At 39.8% G+C, this 24,959-nt stretch overlaps 2 protein-coding genes across 6 annotated transcripts in view; one reads left to right on the top strand and one right to left on the bottom strand.

Annotated features, from left to right (window-relative positions):
- The first annotated feature begins 1,103 nt into the window (after nucleotides 1-1,103).
- Nucleotides 1,104-18,879, top strand: LOC134863240 (sodium- and chloride-dependent taurine transporter-like). 3 transcript variants are annotated; one of them, XM_063881653.1, is made up of 14 exons: nucleotides 1,104-1,334; nucleotides 5,717-5,946; nucleotides 6,035-6,169; nucleotides 8,036-8,270; nucleotides 8,706-8,838; nucleotides 9,494-9,628; nucleotides 10,326-10,429; nucleotides 10,574-10,698; nucleotides 12,125-12,237; nucleotides 13,587-13,724; nucleotides 14,167-14,269; nucleotides 15,697-15,797; nucleotides 15,941-16,111; nucleotides 17,163-18,879. In XM_063881653.1, the coding sequence occupies exons 2-14, from the start codon at nucleotides 5,718-5,720 to the stop codon at nucleotides 17,316-17,318; spliced, it is 1,878 nt and encodes a 625-aa protein (XP_063737723.1). In that variant the 5' UTR covers nucleotides 1,104-1,334; nucleotide 5,717; the 3' UTR covers nucleotides 17,319-18,879. The 3 variants fall into 3 exon arrangements, with proteins under 3 accessions (XP_063737723.1, XP_063737714.1, XP_063737731.1); XM_063881644.1 differs by lacking the exon at nucleotides 1,104-1,334 and adding an exon at nucleotides 3,661-3,896; XM_063881661.1 differs by lacking the exons at nucleotides 1,104-1,334; nucleotides 5,717-5,946 and adding an exon at nucleotides 7,569-7,722.
- A 1,492-nt stretch (nucleotides 18,880-20,371) lies between these two features.
- The window catches only part of LOC134863224 (glutamate receptor-interacting protein 2-like), a 29,084-nt gene continuing 24,496 nt past the window's right edge, over nucleotides 20,372-24,959 (bottom strand). For all 3 annotated transcript variants that reach the window (XM_063881605.1, XM_063881615.1, XM_063881624.1), the window contains exons 23-24: nucleotides 22,728-22,874; nucleotides 20,372-22,333 (exon numbers count right to left, since the gene is read on the bottom strand). In XM_063881605.1, the coding sequence (XP_063737675.1) occupies nucleotides 22,133-22,333; nucleotides 22,728-22,874 (348 nt within the window). In that variant the 3' untranslated portion in view covers nucleotides 20,372-22,132. The remainder of the gene's footprint in view (nucleotides 22,334-22,727; nucleotides 22,875-24,959) is intronic.

Raw genomic sequence — 24,959 nt, 5'->3', positions numbered from 1 at the left:
GCTGGGTGGCTTTGAAACACACTTTGCTTTACAACACTGACATGAAATGTTGCTCCGAAGGCTAATGAGGAAATGTTCAAGTAAACACAGCATTGAAAAAAGGAACACACAGTTCCTTCCTTTTTAACGTTTAATAAGAGTGTGTGTTTAATTTCTTCATAACGTGGTCAATTATTTTCCTTCATTTCTGGCTCAATACTTTTTAAATACTTCTGATTTCTGAAACAACTGTAGATAACAATATTTGTAGGCCAACAGTTTATATGCATTTCTCAAGGGTTAGGGGTTAGGGTTAGTATATCATATATATACAAAGTATATCACACAATCTAATAAACACACTGTAGTTAGTGATGACATGGCAATACATGGTCATGCCATCTGTTTGTTTGGCATGACTATTGACTTAGATCAAGACATAAACCAATGTGAACCACAGGTGTATGCAAAAGACTGAAACTATTATCTGTAGTCGTCTGTTTAGCTGCTATGAGGCATTTGTTATGATTACATTTTGCTGATATTTTTAGGTGTACTGCTAGATACAACATGCAAACTATGATTTAGCATAAGTTATTGGACAACTTTATTGTTGCATCCGTGGGCTATAACTGTATATACATTTGTTTTGCCAAGTAGGGAAAAGTCACTTTGACTGTTTAGACTACATTATTCTTATCAACATTCAAAGAGTTTACGGTCATGCTAGCGCCCCTGTTGGGCTGCAGTAGTTGTGTGCTAAATTGATTGCTAAATGCTAGCATGCTTATAAATAATAATATGATACAGATAATATTAAAGATATAGGTCCTGTTGTTGTATTTTAAAATATAAATTAGAGCTAATTAAAACATATAAAATAAACATAGACAAAGATAAAATACATGTGCATATACCAACAAAGATCATTTAAATGAATCCAAGGAAGATCACTCAGTCTAGGAATATTGATTTCTACTTTAAACTACAGACATTGAACGTGTCTGCTAAATGACTACTGCCTTCGATCTAGCACGTCATTGACACATTTAGCAAATGCATGTAATCCAGTGATGCCATGAGAACCAGAATGAAGTGATGGATTATTCCTGCAGTTATAGGCTGTATGGTTACAGACTGTTGTGAATCAGGTGAAGGGCGGACGGAGGGATGCTGTCGCTTTAAGAAGTTGATGCATGGAGACTCTGGTGATTTTCCACTCAAACTGATATTAAACGCGCACCAGCTCGTAGAAACAATGGTCTCACAGAAAAATAGATTCATTTATTTCACTCAGTGCTAAAACGCAGGCTACAAAACAAGGAACAATCGACTGCTTGATAACACGAGGAAAGGTAAATCAGCATTTTCTTTACGTATCAATTCAGGAAATTACGATTAACAATGTTTATTTTATTTTTTTAACGGCAAGAAGTACTATGGTAGCTTTCTGTTTCTGTTTGAAGATATTGATTTTAAAAAAACACGCTGCGTTCGAATTGTCATTTATCACTATTTTGATGTTAAACATCAGGCACGCGGATTTATTTCCTGACCACATTTTCTCTTTTCTCTTTTACATGAAGCTGTGTCCTATTTATTCCCATGATGCATCAGCATAAGAATTACTGGCGTTTATACACGTTTAAAAAACAATTTAAGCAATATATTTTTGGGGGGATTATCAAAAAATCCCAATTTTGGCCTTTGAACCGGTTTGATGTGTTTACAGCTGATAAGACCCCGTTTCTCTTTGATCATTATTTGGAGGTCTGTTATGATGCGTTCAAGAGCAGCCCTGGCTTCAGAGTCACCTGTGATGTGTTTAGGGCATAGACTGTGTATATGGGGTAAAATGTAAGTGTTTATTATCTCCTTCAGAGTCCAGGTACCCTTCACTCTCCACACCCACAATGACTGAATGAATGAATTGATCCATGTCTATATAAGCAACGTTCAAAGCTAAAGGGGCATATGAAGAACTAAGAGATTTGCTAGCTTATTTTTTTCTGATAAGTGGAACATACTTAACCTACTTCTTCTGTCGGCGCCATAGTGTATGATTGATTAATGTATGTCCTTTCTTAAACCCAAATCTACCAGCTCAGCAGCATAACAATTTACCTGCAACTTTTTTTAAGCTGCATGTGCTGAAAGAAAAGTTCGGTCATAGGGCTTTTGGGGTGTATTTATGAGGGGTTTCCTGAAGTTCTCCATGCAAAGTAAGGGGTAGATTATAATATTTTGGATCATCAACCAGTATTGTAGTCAAATGTGATTTTCCAAGTCTATAGTTTAACATTTTAGTGTGAAAATATATTAACTTTTTCAGCATATGAATTTCCTTTTAAATAAATATACATTTTCTTCTCATTTAAAATAAACAACTGTATCTCCAACACAAAATCACTCACATGCACAGAAATAGGCTACTTCGTATAACAACAACGTTGAAGCCAAGTCAAATCTAAGAAAAGCAACAATAAAAAGCAGAACAAACATGCATTATGAGGGTAGAACATTTTAATTGGATTTTTTTTTCAGGATTTTATTCAACAATAACTAAAGCTTTTTGTAAGCTATGAGTAATTAAAATTGCACTTTATGATGGGAACTCTGTATGTGTATCTGAATGACCCACATGAAACAGTTTTTCTTTCTCTTGTAAGCATCTACCTTCAAAACACAAATCCTGTGGTCGCTCGCACAATAGATTAGACAGCCTTTGTCAAAGGTTATGTAACCAAAAATAGTACACAGAGCATGATACCAAACTAAATATGATGGATTATGGCGTCATGCAAAGTTAAGAGGTGTCAAAAGTGTGTCTGTGAAGTGCTCAAACGACAGCTTGTCATCAGCTGATCCTTGTCCTTCTCATTTAACTGTGCAAATCCTGCAGAGGAATGTATCAGTTTTTAATTGGATCTTGCATGCCAGCCTTTGTACAGCCATTGTGTGCTCTGAGCAGTGAATGGTATCTGTACGGATTCACGGACGAGCAGAGAGAGAAACACATTACCTTATTAGGAGTTGTTATAAACTGATACAGTACTCGTTTACATTTCACAGACAACAAACCACATGTCATGAAAGAATGGAGGGCCAGTGCTTCGAAATGTCCCACATACCAGGATTTATCACAGCATTCGCTTGAATAAAAATAGGTTTCGCACAAAGATGCTTGAGAGTGGCATGTTGATGTTATCACGGGCTTGTTATGAAACCGTGCCTCATATTTTAGTGCTGACTGAGTGTGCATTAGTTAAAAGAAGCACTAAAACTCTCAATGCTGCCTTCAGCTTCATTTCATTCAGTTGTACAAGATCATAATTCAAGGCCGACCCCCAGTGTTGGACAAGCCTCTAACTTGTTCTGTGTGTCTTCAACATGAATAAGAAGTGTGTGTGTGTGTGTGTGTGTGTGTGTGTGTGTGTGTGTGTGTGTGTGTGTGTGTGTGTGTGTGTGTGTGTGTGTGTGTGTGTGTGTGTGTGTGTGTGTGTGTGTGTGTGTGTGTGTGTGTGTGTGTGTGTGTGTGTGTGTGTGTGTGTGTGTGTGTGTGTGTGTGTGTGTGTGTGTGTGTGTGTCGTGTGTGTGTGTGTGTGTGTGTGTGTGTGTGTGTGTGTGTGTGTGTCATACTCAACCCCCACCACTTGGCTGTGTGTGTGTGTGTGTTTGTGGGCAGGGAATAGTGGGAAGTGGAAATTTACAGTCTCCCACGTTGGTACCTGAGTCGTCTGTCACAGCGAGGCTGCGTCCAATCTCCCCTTTGGATTTAATTGTCTTTAGAAAAGGGGCGGGCCCTGCTGTCAGCTTCACTTCTTGTGACCGGTGTCCGCATAAAGGCGTTCAGTACAGAGGAATGGTAACAGCTGAGAGAGAGGAACTCTATACATAGTTGCAACCATGAAGGAAATGTAAGTTTTCTATTTCTAATTGCTTTACTGAAAGGAGACTTTTCTGTTCAGGGTTTGCATGTGATATGTCAAGTTTTCTTTCATGAATGAACTATAAATAGTTAAATGGTGTAATGCTTTCATGGATGAATGAATGTTGAAAGAGTTTATTTGTTGGCTAAAAGGTTAAAAAAAAATAGAAGGAAAAAAAAAGGTTTGTTGAGATTCATGTTGACGGGATGTCTAGGTGGAAAGAGTAAATGATTTCAGTAGAATATCCATTGTTTTCTTTTTGTGTTTTTGTTTAGGTTAGGGAATTTGTAGCCAAGTATGTCTGGTTTAAATCCCAAGGACAGTTTGTCTTAAGTCTTATCTGTCGAGCAGGCAGCCTCCTAACACCATGCAAACAGATGGAAGCATACGCTAAGCAGACGACGAGAAAAGGGGGGAAAAGAGATAAAGAGAGAAACAGAAACAGAAACAGGATGAGAAACAAAGTGGGCAACAACTGATCCAGTTATGTAAGGAGTTCTGAGAATGGAAAGCGGTTCAAGTTGACTTGTCATGCATAACAGGAAGAGAAAAATCCTAGAAAATGATTGGGCGCAGTGTGCATGGAGGGGCTGCTGTTTAAGTCATGTTTAGGTTAACATGTAGTTCCTGGTAGGAATGTGACGCTACAGTCTTATTGTGTTTGTACAATCCTGAAAGGGACATGCTGTCCATTTTCCAACAACAAATGAAGAGCAAATCTCAGGGTGATGTTTGTTTATGAAGATTGAAACGTTTTTTTTACAATTCATACTTTTATCTGAGCTTCAACAATCAACGTAGTCTGAATTTATTTTGGGTACCGCAAAAGTTAAGGGAAGTATTTGATGTTGCTCAGTTCTCATAAAGGAAGAGGAAGTATTACATTTTATTTTGTATCTTACTATTACTCGAAGCTTTCTCACTGTGCCTCTTTTTGTGCGTTATTATAGCTGGGACCATACATCAGATTAAGTTTCTTTCACAACTTCCAAAGTCATTCCTGTTCGCTAAGGGATTTAGTTTTTCTTTGGCTCATGCGGGGAAATAAGACACCTTTAGTAAGTGATGGCAAATCTTGTGTTTCTTGGAAAGGCGGTTTACAGTGTTGACATGCTAGTGAACCTAAGCCGTTGTCCCGTCTTGAAAGCAGGCAGGCCTTTGGCAATGCAGAGGGGTATCTTTTTGTCTAAATTTGGATTGTGAAGGACCTACTTGTTGCCGATACGGTAGCACAAGAGAAAGCTAAGAGAAAAGCTTTCCTCCAGGGTCAGGTGAGGTCTTAAAGTCCTGCATCATGTCCAAACATACACTTCCTTTTTATTCAGTGACAATGTGCCCCCCTCTGAGCAGAAAAATACACCCGGTAAGGTGGAAACCAGCGGGCAACAGCTAATCAAATTGTAAGTGTGTAGTTTGGCAAATTGTGTGATATCCTAGGAATACAGTTTAAGGCATTAAGATGTTTTTGTCCAGATGGATATATTGATTAATTGATTAAATGAATAGGACAGAAAAAGAAACACAGTGGGTATGCTCTACATTGTTGAATAATCCTTGACAATTGCTTTAATTAACAAAATATTTCTCTTGTCTGAATGACCTTGGTGCATCAGTTGTTCAGATAAGCAAGATTAGCAACATAGTACTGTATATCACATAGTCAGTGGTTACACAGCACGCTCTAACGCAAGCACGACAGCATTATCTTCTTAATTCTCCTCCCTACATTCGTCTTACCCCAATTCACCTCTTTTTCTCTGTTTTTGTCTCCCATGTTGTGTGTACTTTTTCCTTTTTACCGTCCATAGCATGGCACAAAAAGAGAAGCTCCAGTGTTTAAAGGACTTTCACAAGGACACCCTTAAACCTTCACCGGGGAAGAGCCCAGGCACGCGGCCCGAGGATGAGGCTGAAGGCAAGGCGCCTCAGAGGGAGAAGTGGGCCAGTAAGCTCGACTTTGTCCTGTCCGTGGCCGGAGGCTTTGTTGGATTAGGAAATGTCTGGCGCTTTCCTTACCTTTGTTATAAAAATGGTGGAGGTAGGCAGAAAATACACAACACATGTTAAGCAAAGTGTTAAGCAGAAGAAAAACTGTTGCTGAAATACGTCTCATTCCCATTACCCAGGTGCGTTTCTCATCCCTTACTTCATCTTCCTGTTTGGGGGCGGCCTGCCTGTGTTCTTCCTGGAGGTTGCATTGGGCCAGTACACGTCTGAAGGAGGGATTACCTGCTGGGCCAAGCTCTGCCCCATCTTCACTGGTCAGTCCAAGCACTGCGCTTATTCACACACTCAAAGACAGAAAAAAAGAGGCCATGTGTGCCTCTCAGGAAAAATCTTTCCTGACAGGATCATTTAATATTTAACGCTGAGTAAAAGCTTAATTTGTCCTAACAAGAACCCTGCCTCTGTTTTAGTCCATTGTTTATCCTGATTTGACATCATCTTCTTCTAAAGGCGTCCTTCCCCATTTCTAACGTTGTAAGTGTGTAAACCAGTCTTACTTCATCAGGATGGTTTTTGTTTTGTTAAGGACATTAAAAATGACATTAAAGCAGGAATAATGAGTGTACTGAAGATGGAGGATGAATTATCCAAGGTCCTGTGTACATTCATACACACACACACACACACGCACACATTATCTGCCATTTATATTAACAAAAGCAAATGGCACATGGTTGTAGGCGCTCCAAAACATGAAGTCATCGTTGGATTGCAGATTTTGTGACTGTAGTGTATTGATGAGTAGCCATGGAAACAGACTAGAAAAAGAAACACAAGGTTGCCTAGCAATGATTCTGCATAAAAACTTAATATTTTTTGTTGACAGTGTGGACTTGTTTGCTCCTAGCTTATAGGATGATATGAATAGTGTATGACGTCTTTCGGAGTTGTCAGGGTCGGGTTCCTTCACCTGTCCCTTGACCTGAGATCACCAATTAGCTACTGATACTTTAAGGCATTCTTGGGCGCAACCCTCAACCTTTGATTGACAGCTGAAGACAAGCACAGAGGTCCCGCACCTTCAGCAGCTGCTGTGACGCCCTTACTCATGTTCACACGAGACATGACATGAAGAGAGAGGAAGCTGTGCTTCACCGGATCTCCAGCAGCTGCCGATGGTCTCCGCTATTCAAGGAACGCTGAGGCTGCTGTCTGTCCATATGGCACAGCGTCTGGCACAGCAGAGAAAGTCCACAAGTGGCAGCAAAACTAGCCAACTCCAGTCTTCCACATTGTTTCCTTCCCGCCTTCACATGTTTTATCACACGCTGAAATACAAGACTTTACTCCCTACACTCCAACACAAAGTCATGTACACGCATACACACACCTGTCACATGGTTGACTTGTCTATCAGTTCAAGTTTGGTATGTGGGAACGAGGCAGTGGGGGCAACAGAGATGATGAGATTAAAAATACTCCTGAGCAGTGGAAGAGTACCAGAGATTTCTGTGTCCAGGTTTATGGCAAAGTCATCTAAAAATAGCATTAAAACACTAAGGACATTATAACAGTAAGATAGCAGAGTCTTGCTCAGGCAGCTTTCCCCACTTTGACTTGATAATGGTTTAGTTGTTATTTATGTTTGTGAACGCCTTCTTTTTAAAGTTGTTCAGCAACAATCTCCACCTCTCACACAAGTCTTCATTTTAGGGTTAATTCCCACCGGGCTGAAAATCTGTGTTGTGCTGCCCTCTCTGTTTGGAAGCTGCAGCTCTGACCACACCCAGAGTCACTGATGGTGTGGTCAGAAGTACACTTGTACACCACAGGGACATGGAAAGAAGTAAAACCACTAATGCTTCTGGTAAATCGACTATAATCACTATTTTTAACACAACGGATAACAATACTACTTGTTTGTGAAACTGTTGCTTGTAGTGACAAAACCACAGAGAACTAGCACCTGACTCTATGGTTCTATGGTAAACCCTCTTAGAGAGAAAGTCAGTTACTAGCTGATGAACCTCAGAGGAAACTAAAAGCAGAACTCAAAGACAGTGAATATAAGACTAACATTATTTGCTGACCACAACAATAAATAAACAAAAATTGAAACCATAACTATCGTAGATGATATTTTAGGCTGAAAATCTGCTTTCTTTCCTTCCTCTCTGCAGGTATTGGCTATGCCTCTGTCGTGATTGTATCTCTACTGAACATCTACTACATCGTGATCTTGGCCTGGGGACTCTACTACCTGTTTCAGTGCTTTCAGCCGGAGCTCCCCTGGGCAAAATGCAAGCAGCCCTGGAACACAGAATTCTGTGTGGAGGACACAGTCCGCAAGAACAAGACCTTGTGGCTAGCAGCCAACATAACCAACTTTACCTCCCCCGTCACTGAATTCTGGGAGTGAGTATTCAGTGACCGCATGCCTGACTCACACACACACACACACACACTCACACACACACACACACACACACACACACACACACACATATATATACTGAAGTAACACTGCCTATCTTGCTTGTGTTTGACCAGGCACACTTTCTACAAAAGACACAGTTTACTTTGAATGTTTATCTAGTACAACTGTATTTGTACTGCACCTTTCACATGTTAAATGAAGCTTCTCAAAATTGTTGTTGTTTAAATGTTTAAAATGATCATATTTATTACAATTAAGGCTGCTTACAGACGTGTTTATGCAGCGTCAGACATTAAAATCCCTAAAGCCTTTATTTCAAATAGCTCACGTTTTGGTGTAATCACAAAGGTCAGAGCAGCAGAACAGCACAAAACGGCAAAGTCACGTGTGTCTGATTTGTGTTTTCTCTGCAGACGCAACGTCCTGAGCATCTCCTCTGGGATTGAGGACATCGGGCCCCTAAAGTGGGACCTGGCTTTGTGTCTCCTAGCAGTGTGGGTTATCTGCTTCTTCTGCATCTGGAAAGGAGTCAAGTCCACTGGGAAAGTGAGTGCTGAGACACAGACACATCCTGTACTTATTGCGTTGCCTGGGTGCTGTTTTTTGTTTGGCATTTTCAACCCGATAAATCAGTGACAAAAAACTGTTGCTCAGAGAAAAGCCACATGCTTGGAGGGCTGTTAATTTAGTGGATTTAGAGACACAAGCCACTGCGCTGTCCTGAAAGTTTCTTGTTGGCCAGACTCACTGTCGGCTGTAAACAGTTGACTGCCACTCCTTTAGCCCTCTGTGTTTCTGTTAGCAGGACAGAAACTGGGCCGGAGCCAACAGGAGGAGCTCTGTGAGGAAAAATATTAACTCTATTAAGGACCTCTTGTGTGTCTATCAGTGTGAAGCCTTTCTGCTGTGTAGTGTACTGCTTCATGCTCTATGGGCATCTCCAATCCTCATTATGACTTTGGTTGACAGTAAAGAAGTCCCAGATCCTACCTACTTTTCTTTTGTCAAAAAACTTGAGAAATAAGAAGGGACATGTTCGCCAGATAACATGGAGAATGTTTCTTTTGACCTTCAGTTAGAAAGTTAGAAATGAGAACTTTAAAAATGAAGTGTTTTTTACCATTATATTTAAAGGGTGATGAGTCACAAGTGTATACATGTTGCTCAGAATTTTTGGCTGATAATTCCTTGTCCTGTCTAGGTGGTGTACATAACCGCAACTTTCCCTTTCGTGATGCTGATTGTGCTGTTGGTGCGTGGAGTGACCCTGCCTGGGGCATCTGAAGGGATCAAATTCTACCTTTACCCTAACCTGACCCGCTTGCAAGACCCAGAGGTAGGATCAAAAACTCTTCTCCTGTTTTTCTCCTCTACTTTTAGTTATGTAACTCGATGATATCATTTTTTTTTCACGAGTGATTGGATTAACATCAAAACCAAGCCGACATCTCAATAGGCTAGCCCACATGTGCTATGTGCAAAAGCTGAGCTGAAATAGATAACATTTAACCAAGCTTTACAGGGTACGTGACGTTTCAGATGAAACTGTAAAAAGTGCAGGTGTATCTCCCGCTCCCATACCCAAACAAAATAAGAGTTAAATTTCAATCAATTGTCCCTCCGGCCTACTCAAGATTGTGGTTGACTTAACAAAAACAGAGATTTATTAATCTAAAAAAAATCAATATTTGCACTTAAATGTTTGCCTTCTTGGCAAAAACATTCGATAAGTTGACTAGTATGATGATAACAATTCTAAAAACACTTTCATAACAGGTGTTAGGAAATGTGTTGCTGCCCCACAGTCAACCTGCTCATGTTGTTTTGTAGCTTTAAAATCTTTTTTGATAAGAGGACATTGCTGTTAAGCTTTGCACTGGACTCTATGTACCATACTGAAAGTGCTCTGGCATCCTAATGTGATATTTCTGACCAGCAGCACTGTTGACAAGCTGTGAATCCCTGAGGTGGTCGCCACTGGTTCTGTTTCATAGTTTGACGTCATCAAATATACTTGTCTTCTGTCTCGTTAGGTGTGGATCGATGCGGGAACCCAGATATTCTTCTCCTACGCCATTTGCCTGGGAGCCATGACGTCCCTGGGGAGCTACAACAAATACAAATACAACTGCTACAGGTGAGCAGTGTTTCCGCTGGGGGGGGGAAGTGGGACTGTAGTAGTGACAGCAACTCGTGTCAGAGACGGTTGCGTGAAAAGAAAATGGGAACTTCGGTTCCACCTGTGTTCATTAACAACCTCCATGACATATGTGTGACATAGGGACTGTTTGCTGCTGGGAGGCCTCAACAGCGGTACCAGTTTTGTGTCTGGCTTCGCAATATTTTCCGTCCTGGGCTTCATGGCACAAGAACAAGGGGTGGACATTGCCGATGTGGCAGAGTCAGGTACGAGGGTCCAAGGTGATGGCAGCAGTGATGGTGGGCGCTGTTGCCAAAAAAAAAAAAGAAAGATAATTGGAAACTCAAAAGCAAGCAAATTTAAAATGTGGGGGAAAACAAGTCATTCAAGTAATTAACTCAAGTCTCGGAAACGATGATGCTGAAATGTAGAGGTATCGGCAATTGCACACTCCTTGATTAAAAGCCTCAAAAGAAACAGAATTGTTACTTCAGTGTGAAATCTGTTGCATCTTTTCTGCGGACAGATTACATGGCATTGGTGCTGTGTGTTTTAGCTTCATAAAGACCTGCATGGTTAAAGATCTCATCATTACTTCAAGTGTTCAATGGCACCAGGTGTCTTCATGTCCCACAGTCAACCTGCTCATTTCATTCAGTAGCTTTACATCTTCTCGACCAGGGGACATTGCTAAGAAGATTTGTACTGTATGTACTAAGTGCAATGGCACCATGATGTGATATTTCTCACCAGCAGCAATGTTAACAAGCTGTGGATTTCCTGAGTGGACGCCACCGGTTCTGTTTCTGCCTTCCTTTATACTCTATGTGGACTTTGAAGGAGATGCGTCTTCTTTCAGCATGCTCGCTCTGTTCAGTTTCAAATTACACTCTTTGCTTTCTCTAAACTGCAACTGGAATATAATCATGTACATTTAAACTATATTTGATTAAAAATGACATTATTTCTTTGATGGTATGTTAGTGTGTACATTCAAAATAATCCATTATATATATTTTAAAAAACTGAAATTTAAGAATATGTTTCATGTAGAACTTGCATTTTTGTCAGCTCTTCAATTGAGGCACTGGTTTATGTGATTGCTGACTTTGTGTCTCATTGTATCCTGTTGATATGGTATGTGGCTTTGCTGCAATCCTCATGTGCTTTGTCGGGATTAGATTAGATTAGATTCCAGTTGGATGTTGTTGCACACAGTACCAGAAATGCAGATTAGCATTTTAGCAGTGTAAACAGATGCTCAAGTGCATGGACTTATATGTGATGTATACCAAACAATATAAAGCAGCTATAATACAGAATGTACCGTATGAACAGGACCCTATAAATAGCATTTGTATTGGAAAGGCCAGTACAGGAGGCAGTAATGTAATATCTACAGTGTAAAAGAGACAAAACGTAAGGTTCAATGTTGTAAAAGTTCACACATACAGGACACTAAAGCATTAAAGCATAAAGCATTTCGGGAATTGTATTTCCTTGAAGCTTAAGAGTACATAATGCCAACCATAGAGTTAGATTATTGGCAGCGCCAGACCATGCTCGGCCTGTCTTTGTCAATCTTAACACAATTTTTTCCAATCCCCTTGTGTCGCCCAAGCTGGAATAAAATACAAATATTAATTTTGTTATCCTCTCCTTTTCCCCATCCCCGTTATGCTTTCCCTCCAGGTCCCGGTCTGGCATTTATCGCCTACCCTAAAGCCGTGTCCATGATGCCAATGCCAACCCTCTGGGCCGTACTCTTCTTTATCATGCTGTTGCTTCTGGGCCTCGACAGTCAGGTCAGTATTTTCACAATCAATGTGGTTCCTGTCAAGAAATGTCCCCTTATAATAAGTCGGTGAATTGTGCTATGAAATGTTCAGTCGACTGAAAAGGCAAACTTAATTGATAATCGATAGGTTGTGCAGTTTTTTAAAAAATGGCAGAAACGCTGAATGCAAAAATATCCATAGTTCCTGCTTTTCTATCATATTCAACTAAATATCTTTGACTTTTTAACTCACAAATCAAGACATTTAAATGCATCACAAACTGAGATTGACATATTTCACTATTTCTTTTTACACTTATAGAACAAACAATAACTGCTTATGACAGCCTTAAAGAACTGCCTGTTTAATTTCAGCGGGATACCTTCCAGGTCCCCTGGGTTAGCTGGCTCCTGCCATCCACAATGTATAAAACACATTAAGTGTCTCAGATCCCTATCTAACGTCTCCAAGGTATCAGATAACTGTCGGTGAAGAAAAGCAGCCTTTACCCACAAAGGAATTTTACTATCACACTCGACCGCACTGTGTGAGGCTTATATTCCCCTTTAAAGCCATGTAGTAACACAAATTAAGTTTTAGAAGATACGCGTTCAAAGCCAAACATGTAATTAATAGAAGTCATTATAATAGCTTGCATGCAAACCATTGAACAGGACGGAGAGCTTTGATCAAGACAAGATAATCTACGTAGACAAAACACGAGTGTGCACTACGGCAATTCGCCGGCCAGATCACATTTCCTGCCTCCAAGTGTAATTCTACTCCTGTGCTAACTCAGTCCTGCACATGGCCTGCTACTTGTCTCAGCCAACTGCGAGATCAGGCCAATGCTCTAAATTTGAGCACATGTAAATACTCGTGCGGTTATTTCCATGAGACATATTGCCAGTTACAGTGTGTGTGCGTGTGCGTGTGTGTGGGTGCGTTTCTTGACCATAAAATTAATGCAGATTTGTGGTCCTGAATGCTATATATTGTCAACTTCGCTCACACATACATGCCACTGTTGTGTAAGGGCTTTTTGTTTGGTGTTTCATGCAACAAAGGAGCATGTTCTTGGTAAATTGGAACAATCTCATGATTTTGTTATGACATTATGTAGCTCATGAGACATTAGGAGCAAAGGGGAGCAAGAGGGAGACTGATAGGGAGATGGAAACAGAGATTTACTGTTGTTTTGTTTCTGTTGCATCTTGGTAGCAACAAACCAGTGCTGCAAAGTGGGGCCCTGTGTAAATTATCATTACTGCTCAACAAAGACAGCTTTCATTCTCTGATCACTGGTTTGCTCCATACACACAAAAAGACACTTTTTTCTCCCTCTGAGAACTTAATAGTTGTTTTTGTCCCCACAGTTTGTTGAAGTAGAAGGACAGATCACCTCCATTGTGGATCTATATCCATCAGTCCTCAGGAAGGGTTACAGACGGGAGATCTTTATTGCTGGGATGTGTTTGATGAGCTATCTTCTGGGACTCGCCATGGTAACACAAGTAAGTTCACCAACAGTCACTTTTATTGGAGTCTCTACTGCTTATCCTGTTTAGAGAAGGAAAAGAGAGTCTGTGTATTCGGATCGACAGGAGAGATAACGCCACAGATTTTCCACTTGCCTCTTGACTGCCTCATTGTTACGACCAAATATGGCTTCCTACCCCAACCACAGCTCACATCCTGTGTGTCTGAATGGAACAATTCAGAATGCCATTTTCCGTTTAGCAGTTAACTGTGCTCCAATGGCGTCCCAGCACCTGTTGAACTCTGCCTCTGTTGGTAGTGTGCCAGCATTCTTGTGCACTGCTTTTAACACCCCCCACCCACTCTGCTTTTATACCCTCCTCTATCTCTTTGACTTTCTTTCGTTTCACACACAACAGAGATAATTAATGTGGCTTTTCTTCTTTTCTTTCTTTCTTACTTCTCTTTTTTTTCTAGGGTGGCATGTATGTGTTTCAACTCTTTGACTACTATGCAGCCAGTGGTGTATGCCTTTTGTGGGTTGCATTCTTCGAATGCATTGCTGTAGCCTGGGTTTATGGTAAGTGGATACAACTCTGTTTTTCTGTAACGTTGTTTTTCAAATTAATGATCCTGAAAAGTTGAAAAAGAAAAGCAGAAATGATCTCTTTGGTGGTAAACAAAGGTGTCCTTGTGGTTCTTCACACACCAGTAGTTAAAAACTTTAACTGCATGCAGGGGCGTGGTGAGGGGGTTGGGGATAGTGTTGGTCCCCTGCTACAATAGGATTGGCTAACCAGGGTTGCCTCCCCCTAGTCTAGATCCATCCTTTTATTATTGATGAAGAAAGAACATAATAACCCTAATGAGGTAAAAAAATGTAATTTGAAAGAAAGCATTGTCCAAAAATAAACGCATTACTGATATTGTGTTGCTATCTGATTCCATTGTCATAAATCATGCATCCGCCAAACGTGCAACCACTGTATGTACACTTTTGTGACTCTGAGGCTAAGTATGCCTTCGCAAAACTCCCCCTGACTCAGAGTTAGGTGGCTTGGAACAAAAACTATATTTAATGCATACCTTTCAAAATGTCTCTGCATTTGTAAGTACCATCCCCGGACTGAAGTCTATTCCCCTTAAGAAACAAATGCTGTCCTTTTTAAACAATGGTCCCTTACAAACATGAATACTTAATTGCCTGGCCTCACTGTTCCCGGCCTGCAGGATTACAGAAACATCACTCTTTGATTCATGTGCTATAGACATATGCAACATATTACAAGCAAAAAAAGTTGGGAACCAGTGACCTTTGTGAGCTGTTTTCTATCATGGTTACAAAAGATGCTATTATAGCAGCTCCACAAAGGACCTTACATTCGTCTGTATTCCCTTGCCAGATATTAAAAGAACTAAAAACAAAAGAACATATTGTTAACTTGTTTAAAGGATCAAAATGATAAACATCAGGCACATGTGAACCATTGCACACACATCCCACTATACAATGCAATAAAAACCTGTAGTTCACTGCAATAAACATGGGAGGACAAATGATGACCTAGTGGGCTATATTTACCTGGAAAAGCACAGACTGTTTATACTATACACATTTTATATGATACATGACCCAGAGGAAATATAAATGCCGCAGTTAAGGGCAGACAGCAGAGATAAGGGGTAGGATGAAGGTCAGTCTGCGATAACAAAAATATCTTGGGAACAGTACAGACACACGGTATTGCTTGTACAACGTTCAGTAGCTTTACGGGAACATTAAGGCTAGGCCTACATCTCACGAAAATGGTAAAAGATTTCCATCCTGAAAAGTGTTTTTAGTGCCTTGTTTTGTCTGTTCAAAACCCAAAGATGTTCAGTTTCATACAAAACAGAAACTAGTAGACTTTTTCTGCCATTTCTGCATGAAAAATTGTTTTAGATATTTAAGATTTATACCAGGATGTAAGCTGGCACTAATGTTGTTGTTCTCTTTGTGTTGGATAGGGGCTGATAATTTCTACGATGCAGTTGAGGATATGATTGGCTACAGACCAAACCCATGGATGAAATGGAGCTGGACGGTGATCACACCTGTCCTCTGCATGGTGAGAGATGAGCGGCAGCTTTAGAAGCCTTTTTTCAGTGTGTTGGATCAAGATATTGTTGATGACATGTTGGTAGTTGGAGATTCAAGGTCACAGGGAGGTGTATAAGTTGTACTAAAAGAAGTATGTGTTTTTTTTCTCAGGGCTGTTTTGTCTTCTCCCTGGTGAAGTATAAGCCCTTGACCTATAACAAGGTGTACAAGTACCCTGACTGGGCCATCGGTATTGGCTGGATTTTGGCCCTGTCCTCCATGATCTGCATCCCCATGGTGATGGTCATCAAGATTTTACAGTCTGAAGGAAGCCTGATCGAGGTGAGCTCAATTTTGTGCTTTTAAAGGAATAGTGGGAACTTTTCTAAAATGTGCTTATTTGCTGTGTTGTTAAGTAAGATGATATCACTATTGTACCTGTACCCTAATACTGAAGCTTAGCTTAGCATAAAGTCTTGAAACAGCGTTAACAGCTAGCCTCCAGGGCTTTGTCTGAAGGTAACCTAACAACATCTCTAACGCACACTTTTTAACCTACTGTTTGTTACATCTCTACTAAAATCAAAGTAAAAGAGTCATATGAGCAATTGAGACAGCTGAAGGCCAGATTTCAGTATCATTGCTCAATAGATTTTCAACAAAGATGGGACTTAAAACCCTTAGAAAATAAGCGAGTAGAAATCTCGTTACCAACCTGCCTTCGGTGTTGATTGTTTTGGCTGAGTTTAGTTTTGACAAATCCTAATATGATATAATATAACCCTAACCCTCCCTCAACAGTTCGTAGATATACTGAGAACTCGTAGCTAAGGCTAGCTACTATAAGCCATGATCCAATATCTAAACGGATAACTTGTATGACCTCAAAGATCATTTTCTATTATCAATTATTACTAATAGGTGTAAATTACGCAGCCCCAAACTGTCAGCTGGCAGTAAACATGTTAGAACATTAGCTCTAAGCGATAGTTCAAGCCAGGGCAACTCCTACTGGTCACATGACGGTCTTCTTGCATGTCATTGCGGCACATCAACAGTCTCAACTTGGTACCATGAGGTTGTTTGGCAACCATCTGTTTCCCTTTGCCCAAGGTCATTATGCTAAGTTAAGCTAGCCCGCCTGCAGCTTCACTTTTAGCATTTGTAGATGTTTTTCATACCAGTCCTGGCAGAATGTGAAGAACCATGTTCCCCCAAATGTCCGTCAAATTTAAATCCACATGGCCTGACATTTTGTACATGCACACATTCAGATATGATATGAGTTGCACAGTGTTCGTCATTTTAAATGTAATAGCTGTCTTTCTGAGAATTATACTGCCCCCGTTTGTGATGGTCATTAGTCCTATCTTTCATCTCCTTCCTTCCTCAGAGGATCAAAGCAGTAGCGGCCCCGGCGAAGTCAGGCGTGAGTTCTCGCCCGAAAGAGTACAACTTGAAGGGCAGCGAGCTGACACAGCCCCTGGACCCAAACGGGACCAATGGCTTGAACAAGCCCACCCACACCATTGTAGAAACAATGATGTGAGCGCTCTCTGTGAGAGGAATAAGATTGATGTGCTTTCTGTGTTATTATCATATTTGCTAACTTTGATAATGGTAGGTTTACATCATCCAATATATTCACGTTAGTGATACTCTGATTTGATTTCTATGAAGAGAGTTATATATTATTGTTGTTTTTATTTCTCATGTAATTTTTTTTACTATATCAATATTGTTGATGTTACAATTGTTGTTGCTGTAGCTGGCACTGATCTCAGTTTAGGCAGTATTTTGAGATAGAAAATGTTCAATGTTTACTACCTTTCTGTTGATTCCGGAGAAGAGATGATGAATTTGCTTTTTTGGTGTAGTAGAAGGAAAAATTCTCACTTCACTTAAATTTAGTAAACTAAATGAGTAATTAATTAACCATGTAAAAAGGAAAAGATGCGTAAACATTCTCACTTGATTGTGAAAGTGTTGTAGCCCTAACTGTATTTTTAAATATCTTAATGTTCATCCCTGCAGTGAAAATGAATGTACCCGTGTCTCTCAGAGTAGAAGTCCTTAACATGTTAAATGGCAATATGCAGTGTATACAGTTAATCTTGCTTTACATCATTTAAGCTACAAGTTAAACAAGGCCTTGGCCAAATACTGTGAGAAATGCTTTTAGAAGAAAGTCCACCCTCAGAAACAGAAACATAATAAAAAGCAAAAAACAGCCAAGGAAGAGGAAGTAAGGAGAAAAGGGAAGTGGCATTTTTAGAGTATTTGTACAAAGCCTGTGTGACTACTATAGTCAGTCCCAGTGCATTTATTGAAACCTCTCTTTGCACTTTATATGTCGTTTCACCGTTATTGTAGTATTTGTTTATATTGTTGCAAGCTATTTGGAGTTGCATTTGCAACACATTTCAGGAGGAATATTTTTAGCTTTTAACTTTTTGATATTGTAAACTTTGATATACAGTATCTAGATGTCTCCTTGGCCTTGCTAAGACATTGACAAAATTAGAAATCTGACATCAAACATTCTTAGCAGAATCTGTGAGAACAATTAAAAAGTCATTTCTTTTTCTAAACATCTTTAAAGCTTTTTCCATTGTGCTCATTACAGTAGCAGACGCAATCTGCAGAACTACCACTGGATTCTAGTTAATCATGTTCGATTTAGGCATTTGTATCATAGATTTTAAAATGTTTGTAAATCACTTATGCCTTTTTGTAACAATTTTATACTGTACATCATTTGAACACCATCACTGATTGATTCATTTGACTGAAAACTCTTTCTAAATATTGATTACATTGTGAGCTTGGATTACATTTTTCAGTGTGCAATATTCATTGATGCAATGGAATTCTCTGCTTGCTCAAAATGCACCACAAATTTAGAGTAATGTTCAATAATGCAACACCTTGCGAAGTAAGATACAAAATCTGAAGAATGTGCAGGAGCCACCACAGTACCGTGCTGCTTTGTCCGTTAAAAACTTGGAGATTCAAGTGTACCAAAGTATTTTTGTCTCACAGTTGTCCCCTTTTAGATGCACATTGCATCATTTCTATATAGATTACAAATAAACAATTTTTTCTTTGGATTTTGTGTCAGACAGATGATTTTTTTCTCTAAATATTGTCTTAAGCATTTATACATCGTGATGCCTTTAAAAGTGTAGAAATGTCCCTCTGAACATGACCAACTGTTTACATCGTAGCTATCCAACATTTACAAAAATGCTTTTTTTTCCCAATTACTCCTCTTTTTTACAGTGTTACTACATTAAAGTTCCACAAGGCACCAGCTATTGTATGGTTGGTACCTGAAGGAACAGCAAAATAACCATGTGTTCAAGACATGTTTTATTCTTGCCATAAAAAAGACTGCGTATTGGAGGAGTTGCTTGCTAAAGGGAAACCTACCATTGCACAGATGATTTAGAGACTGCCTTTCAACACAATAGCATATTATGTCTTCAGACTTACATGAATATCATTGCTGTTCTTAACTTTCAAGATGACTTAACTGAAGGCACTCTGTAGATGTGCACTGCATAACCCTAACCCTCTGTTTTAGAGAAGCCCGTTGAATTGTTTTTATCCATGTTGTAACTCGACACTAAGTATTATTTTCATTAATATGATCATGTGCTTTGACCTTCATCAATACTGTTGAGTAAGTGCTGCTCATTCAAATCACGCTACTTTGGGATTCTACCCCTGAAAGAGCCAACCATTTATTTGAACATCATCTATTAAGCAGATAAAACCAATGCCCCCTGGACCCCCACCTCTCACAGTCTGTGACAGCTCATTTATACTTGCCGTGAATTTTCGGGGTGACCAACCCACCATCAATCATCCCGGAGCAGGTGGAAACTGCATTGACATCTCCCCCACGGCGATGAGTCTGGCTTATTTGGGCATGTCGCTGGTGTCAAATCGTCCGGCCGAAGCTATTGAGGCATTGAACTCCCTAACAGTTTAATATAGGTCACCTGGATGATCGACATGAGTGCAGGAGGAAGCAAGGTTTCCAAATGCATCATGGCAAAGGGACAGCATTTGTGAAATCATGTTACCAGAGTTTGCTTATGCATCTCTATGTCAGGCTCATATTAAGTGTCGCCAATGTGGTGAAAAAAGATCTAAATCATACCCTCGTAAAACAGATCAGAAATCCTGCTTGATAGTTCTTTCCTGCTGCATGATTGCAATTTACTTAACATAGATGGACATTAAAATGTTGTGCCCAATTTGCAATGGAAACCTTGTCCCAAATCCATAAAACACTGAGCTTACACAACAGTAGTAAACCAGTGTGTGATATTATCTAATCACCTCAAAGTAATGTAAATAATTTAATGACTTTTCCAAAAGGTGTTTTCAATAGGGCTGTACAGTCCTAAATAAAATAACCTTAAGCAGTGTAAAACCTAACAATAAGCTGCCAAATATTAACCGTTTTTATTATAACTTGAAAGAAACACAACACATTGCATTAAACCCGACTGTTGACACGCTTTTGGGTTAGTGTGCCTTATCTTGGTGGGGAGAGCCAAAATAAACAAAACACTGTTTAGCAACCAGAGCAACTGTGGTTTCATGAACTTTATTCTCATAAAAAGAAGTACATTTCTTAGTTTATAATAAATAAATAACAAAAATAAAATCATATTAATAAATACATATTTCAAGTTACTTTGAAATTATTCCATGTTGAAATTGACCACAAAATGTGCAGCCACATCCCGTATCACAGCTTTCATGAAGATACTAAATGTGTGCATATACTTTAAATAAAAATAAAGCATACCCAATACATTATACAGCAAAAATAAAAGTAAATCAATAAAATACCTTAGAAATAGGCCTCTGTGTATAACATGTCATTTTATATAAGAAATATCTGGAATCAGATTAAAAAATGTCACTGCCCCAAGGATTATTCAATCTTCTCTGAACAGGACATTGCAACTATCTCACAACATCTTCACATCGGCCAACATCAAACAGGTTTCTCATATCCAGAGAGGCAGCTGGACCAGCAGGCCAGATTTGTTACACTAAAGCTTTATAAAAAACACAGAGACATGATGAAAGGGGGCACTAACAAAGATCAAATCCAATTCTGTTTTTCTTTCTATAAGTGAGGGATACTTGCTAAAGACAAACCCATGCCGTACATGCTTTTTGATAACGGTAGAGAGAACAGCTACTGCAAAGAGGATGTGGACTGAGAACAAGAAAATCATTCATCACTGAAAATTGAAAGGCATTTCATCCTCCGTTTCGGGAAAGGATGTAATTCACTTAAGGAAGCATCAGTGATGGACCACCAACCAACCCATAAGTCATTCTGGTGTAATGCCACATATAGAGACGCAGATTCACACAGTGAAAGTGAAATGAACTGAAATGTGAAAGTGAGTAAACTGTCAACTAATAAATCATAAAAATGTGCCTTAAGTGCAAACGCAGTGTTAGCAAGAACGTGCAGAAACTGAAAACAGCGTGTTTGTAAATGTGAGGGTGAGTCATCAAGACGGGAGCAAAAAAAAACAAAATGCAAATTTACATAACTCTGGAGAACAGTGGAGTCTCCCTGGAACCATTCAGAAACTGTTAAGCCTTCAAGGAGAAACAGAAAGGGTAGAGTGTCTTCACAAGCATTCCTTGTATTCAAATTTAAGGAGGTTTTAAATTCAGCCAATGATCCTTGGAAAGGGAGCAATTTTGTGTATTTGAAGGTACTGTCCCTTCTCTGGCACGGGCAGTGTGGGAAGAGAATGGAAACAAGGGCAGTCAGCCATGTCGAGTATGAAATTACTCAAATAAGCATATGGACCTTGAGTCCATTAACACCCTGTGTGTCAGTGCGTGTGTGTTTTATAAAGAGTTGCATGTGCATCTTTTATGTGCAACAAAAAGATTGCATATTAAATGAAAACATGGAGCGCAATCAGAGCCAAAGATATTAAATATATGCAGTGCGCGTGTGTGTGTGTCTTTCTCCAGAGGCATGTGTGTTAACATCCTGGCTTACTCAGAAGCTATGACTCCTCCTGTTATATAAGCCTGCATGTGGCTTTGCCTCTGGAAAGGAAAGAGGTGGGGTGGGGGCAGCCCTGAAGCCAGAGCCTCCTCTGAACTGCATCATGGGAACACAGTGACTAAAACCGGCAGAAGTGAACACATGCACATGTAACTTTGTGAGTGAGGGATGCTTTGAGGCGGTGAGAGTGGCCGTTCTTTGTTGGTGTGTCAGAGAGGTACCGTGTGACAAATGTACCGTGCACAACAGTGTGTGTGAGTGGTCCCAGTGTTTCATAAAGCTACCGTCTATCTTTGTGATCACAGGGCGATGCTGTTGGTCCTGGGCTGCTCGTGAAAGCAGAACAGTGAGTGTGAGCGGTCATTGGAGTCGTCAGGCAACCCGGGGTCTGCTGCTGCCAGAGGATTCCTGCTAATGACCAAGTCCAGGGCAGCGCCTGCCTCTATAATAAGAGGTACAGTTAGGCAGCAGTCCAAGTCCCTGGTCCTGGCTCGGTTCACCTAAGTCATAAATTGACATTTAGGGAGATTTACTTTATTGGTGACAGATTTCATTTTAGTTTTCAGCAGGTACATTTAGAAACAGTTTTACTGCTGTCCCACACAGAAAATATTAACAGTCATAAAATAGCAAGATAAACAGAGAGAGACATAAAATGGAACATCAAAATGTCCTTCTTACAAAAAGGGCTGTGTTACAAGCTTATTTAGATTTTTTTAGGGATTACAGTTTTGATTTAGAAGATGGAAATATTTGTTAAAAATGTTTCAATTGTTAAATGGAGGATGCATTTTTACCTACACAAAGTATATGTACAGGGGATGGATATCACTCCGATCCAAGATTCACCATGAAGCATAAAATCGAATTTGCCAAATTTCTTCAAATCTATACCTGAAGAATGCGGTCGAAAGGTTTCAGCCCTGCCTGATCAGCTGGACCATCGGGGCGGATCATGTTGACATAAACTCCTTTCTCCAGGAGCCCGTCGGATACACTGAAACCAAAGTCATTGCTCTCCGGGTCCTTCCTCAGAGTTACCTGAAACATATTGCACATATTCATTTTAATTGGCTTCTACACACAGGCTTTTATGTATAAACTCCAGCAATTTAGTATTTGGGGCACAGATTTGGAAAAGATTATAGCCGATGGTTAGAAATCCTAACTTTCTTTTACATTGCATTAGTAAAAGGCCTACAACACTGGATCCTCCTGGATTAGTTCTATTGGCATACAATAGTGTCACGCATGGCCTCCTATAATACTTATAGCATGTTCCAGGCTTTACATTAAACACTTAAAGGCTCCAAGAAAAAGCAGAGATAAAGCTCAGACTAGGCAACTGAACTCCCTGAAGAGTCTCAAGAGACATTGTACCGCTGTTTTCATCCAGGAAAAGAAGCTCCATCCAGGTGACAGTTATCTGAACTTAGCTAACTGCTAGTTGCAATTTCATGTTCTACAGCAGGGGTGTCCAAACTACGGCCCGGGGGCCAAATGCGGCCCGCAGGCCATTTTGAATCGGCCCTCAGAAAATTCTAAAAGTATAATGCAATATTAAACTTTAGCTTGTCTTATATTGTACTTCTCAGATATATATGTTCAAATATATTAATGAGCCCAATTCAAATTAATGTAGTCATTTAAAATTGAAAACATTTTCGAACAAATCTTAATTGAAAAAACCCAATAACTTGAAATTGAACCTTCATATTTACTCTTCTTATCAGCAATCTGAGGCCAACAAAAGAAATGAAACCCTAAAGAGAGATGGGATGTAGGCTGTTTTCTTCTGAAAGCATTTTCAAGTATCGCGCATTATTCACCTACATTTGATTTGTTTGCTTACTAATAACTTAACTTCGCTCTCCGTATATTTTTCTGTATGTGGCCCTCCGTGAAAAAAGTTTGGACACCCTGTTCTACAGAAAGATGAATAACTCTCTCCTATCGAACGTTTTGCAAGAAAATGAAAAAGCACATTTCCCAAAATGTTAGCTTTAATTTGTGGCTGCTCATAAACACAGGTAGTACACATAATAATGATAATAATATAGAATATAACTATAGAAGGGCATTCGGAGACCTCTCCATAAGTGAAAAATATGTTGTTATCCGCCCTGTGACTCTTGAATGAATTCTGCCTTGGCCCATACTACACCATCAAAAACATCCATGGTGGAGGTTGTGTTATTTTTTACTTCATAGTTTAGAATTTCTTGCTAAATACTACGTATAAATTGTTGCAGTATTGTATTGTCACAGCGCTGCACAGTTGTGTGTCCATTGTCCTTTCTGTTTACACAAAACAACGTCTTACTGTAAACGGCAACATGTCTCTGTCTTGTTTCTCTTTTAATTCAGACCCAGACAAGGTGAGCCGGTATAACGAGAAAACCGCTTAAAAGCTAGGACTTCAGATGACTTTCCATGATAACAAGTAAGATGTGTCAACTCCAAACAATTTATATTTCCATACTGCAGGACGGTGATGCTTTGTTATTGGAACATGCCCTGTCCCGGTTTCGCCCGGTTACACACTGAGATGCATAGATGACACCAAACAATGCTTCTCAGGGAGTACACAGCAACACCCATCAGTCACAGCATGTAATGATGCATAATGAATGTTGTGTATGTCGGCCGTACACATACTGCAAGTCCTGACTGGCTAGGTATCCACTGGGTCCAGTTAGTCAGTACCACAGGCACAGTGAGTAAAATGAAGGAGGCACGCAGGTATAAATGTCATTATGGGCAGGCTCCCTCAGGATGCTTTTGTTTGCAACATGTTCGTCCTTCAAACTGGGAGTGCAGCTGACTGATAAATCAATGATCAGATAATCATATAAATGTGTCTTTAGATAGTAGTGCATTTGGACTATCAATTAAATACGCTGGCACAAGAGAATGGAAAGGAAATGACAAGAAGAAGAAAGGAACTCATGCAGACTTTGCCACCACCGCCCAGTATATGGAGCATACTCCAATAATGGAGTATTTAATTCACTGTACCTGCTGTATACTTAGAGAACAACTACATTGCTACCAGTTAATAAAAGGAAGGGGAAGGTGGGCAACATTGGGTACATTATGAAGTTTTCAGGCCAAATACCCCTTACC

The sequence above is a fragment of the Eleginops maclovinus genome, chromosome 1 (assembly GCF_036324505.1).
Source record: "Eleginops maclovinus isolate JMC-PN-2008 ecotype Puerto Natales chromosome 1, JC_Emac_rtc_rv5, whole genome shotgun sequence".
NCBI lineage: Eukaryota > Metazoa > Chordata > Actinopteri > Perciformes > Eleginopidae > Eleginops > Eleginops maclovinus.
The sequence above is the reverse complement of the archived record's forward strand: the minus strand, read 5'-3'. Positions and strand labels throughout refer to the sequence as shown.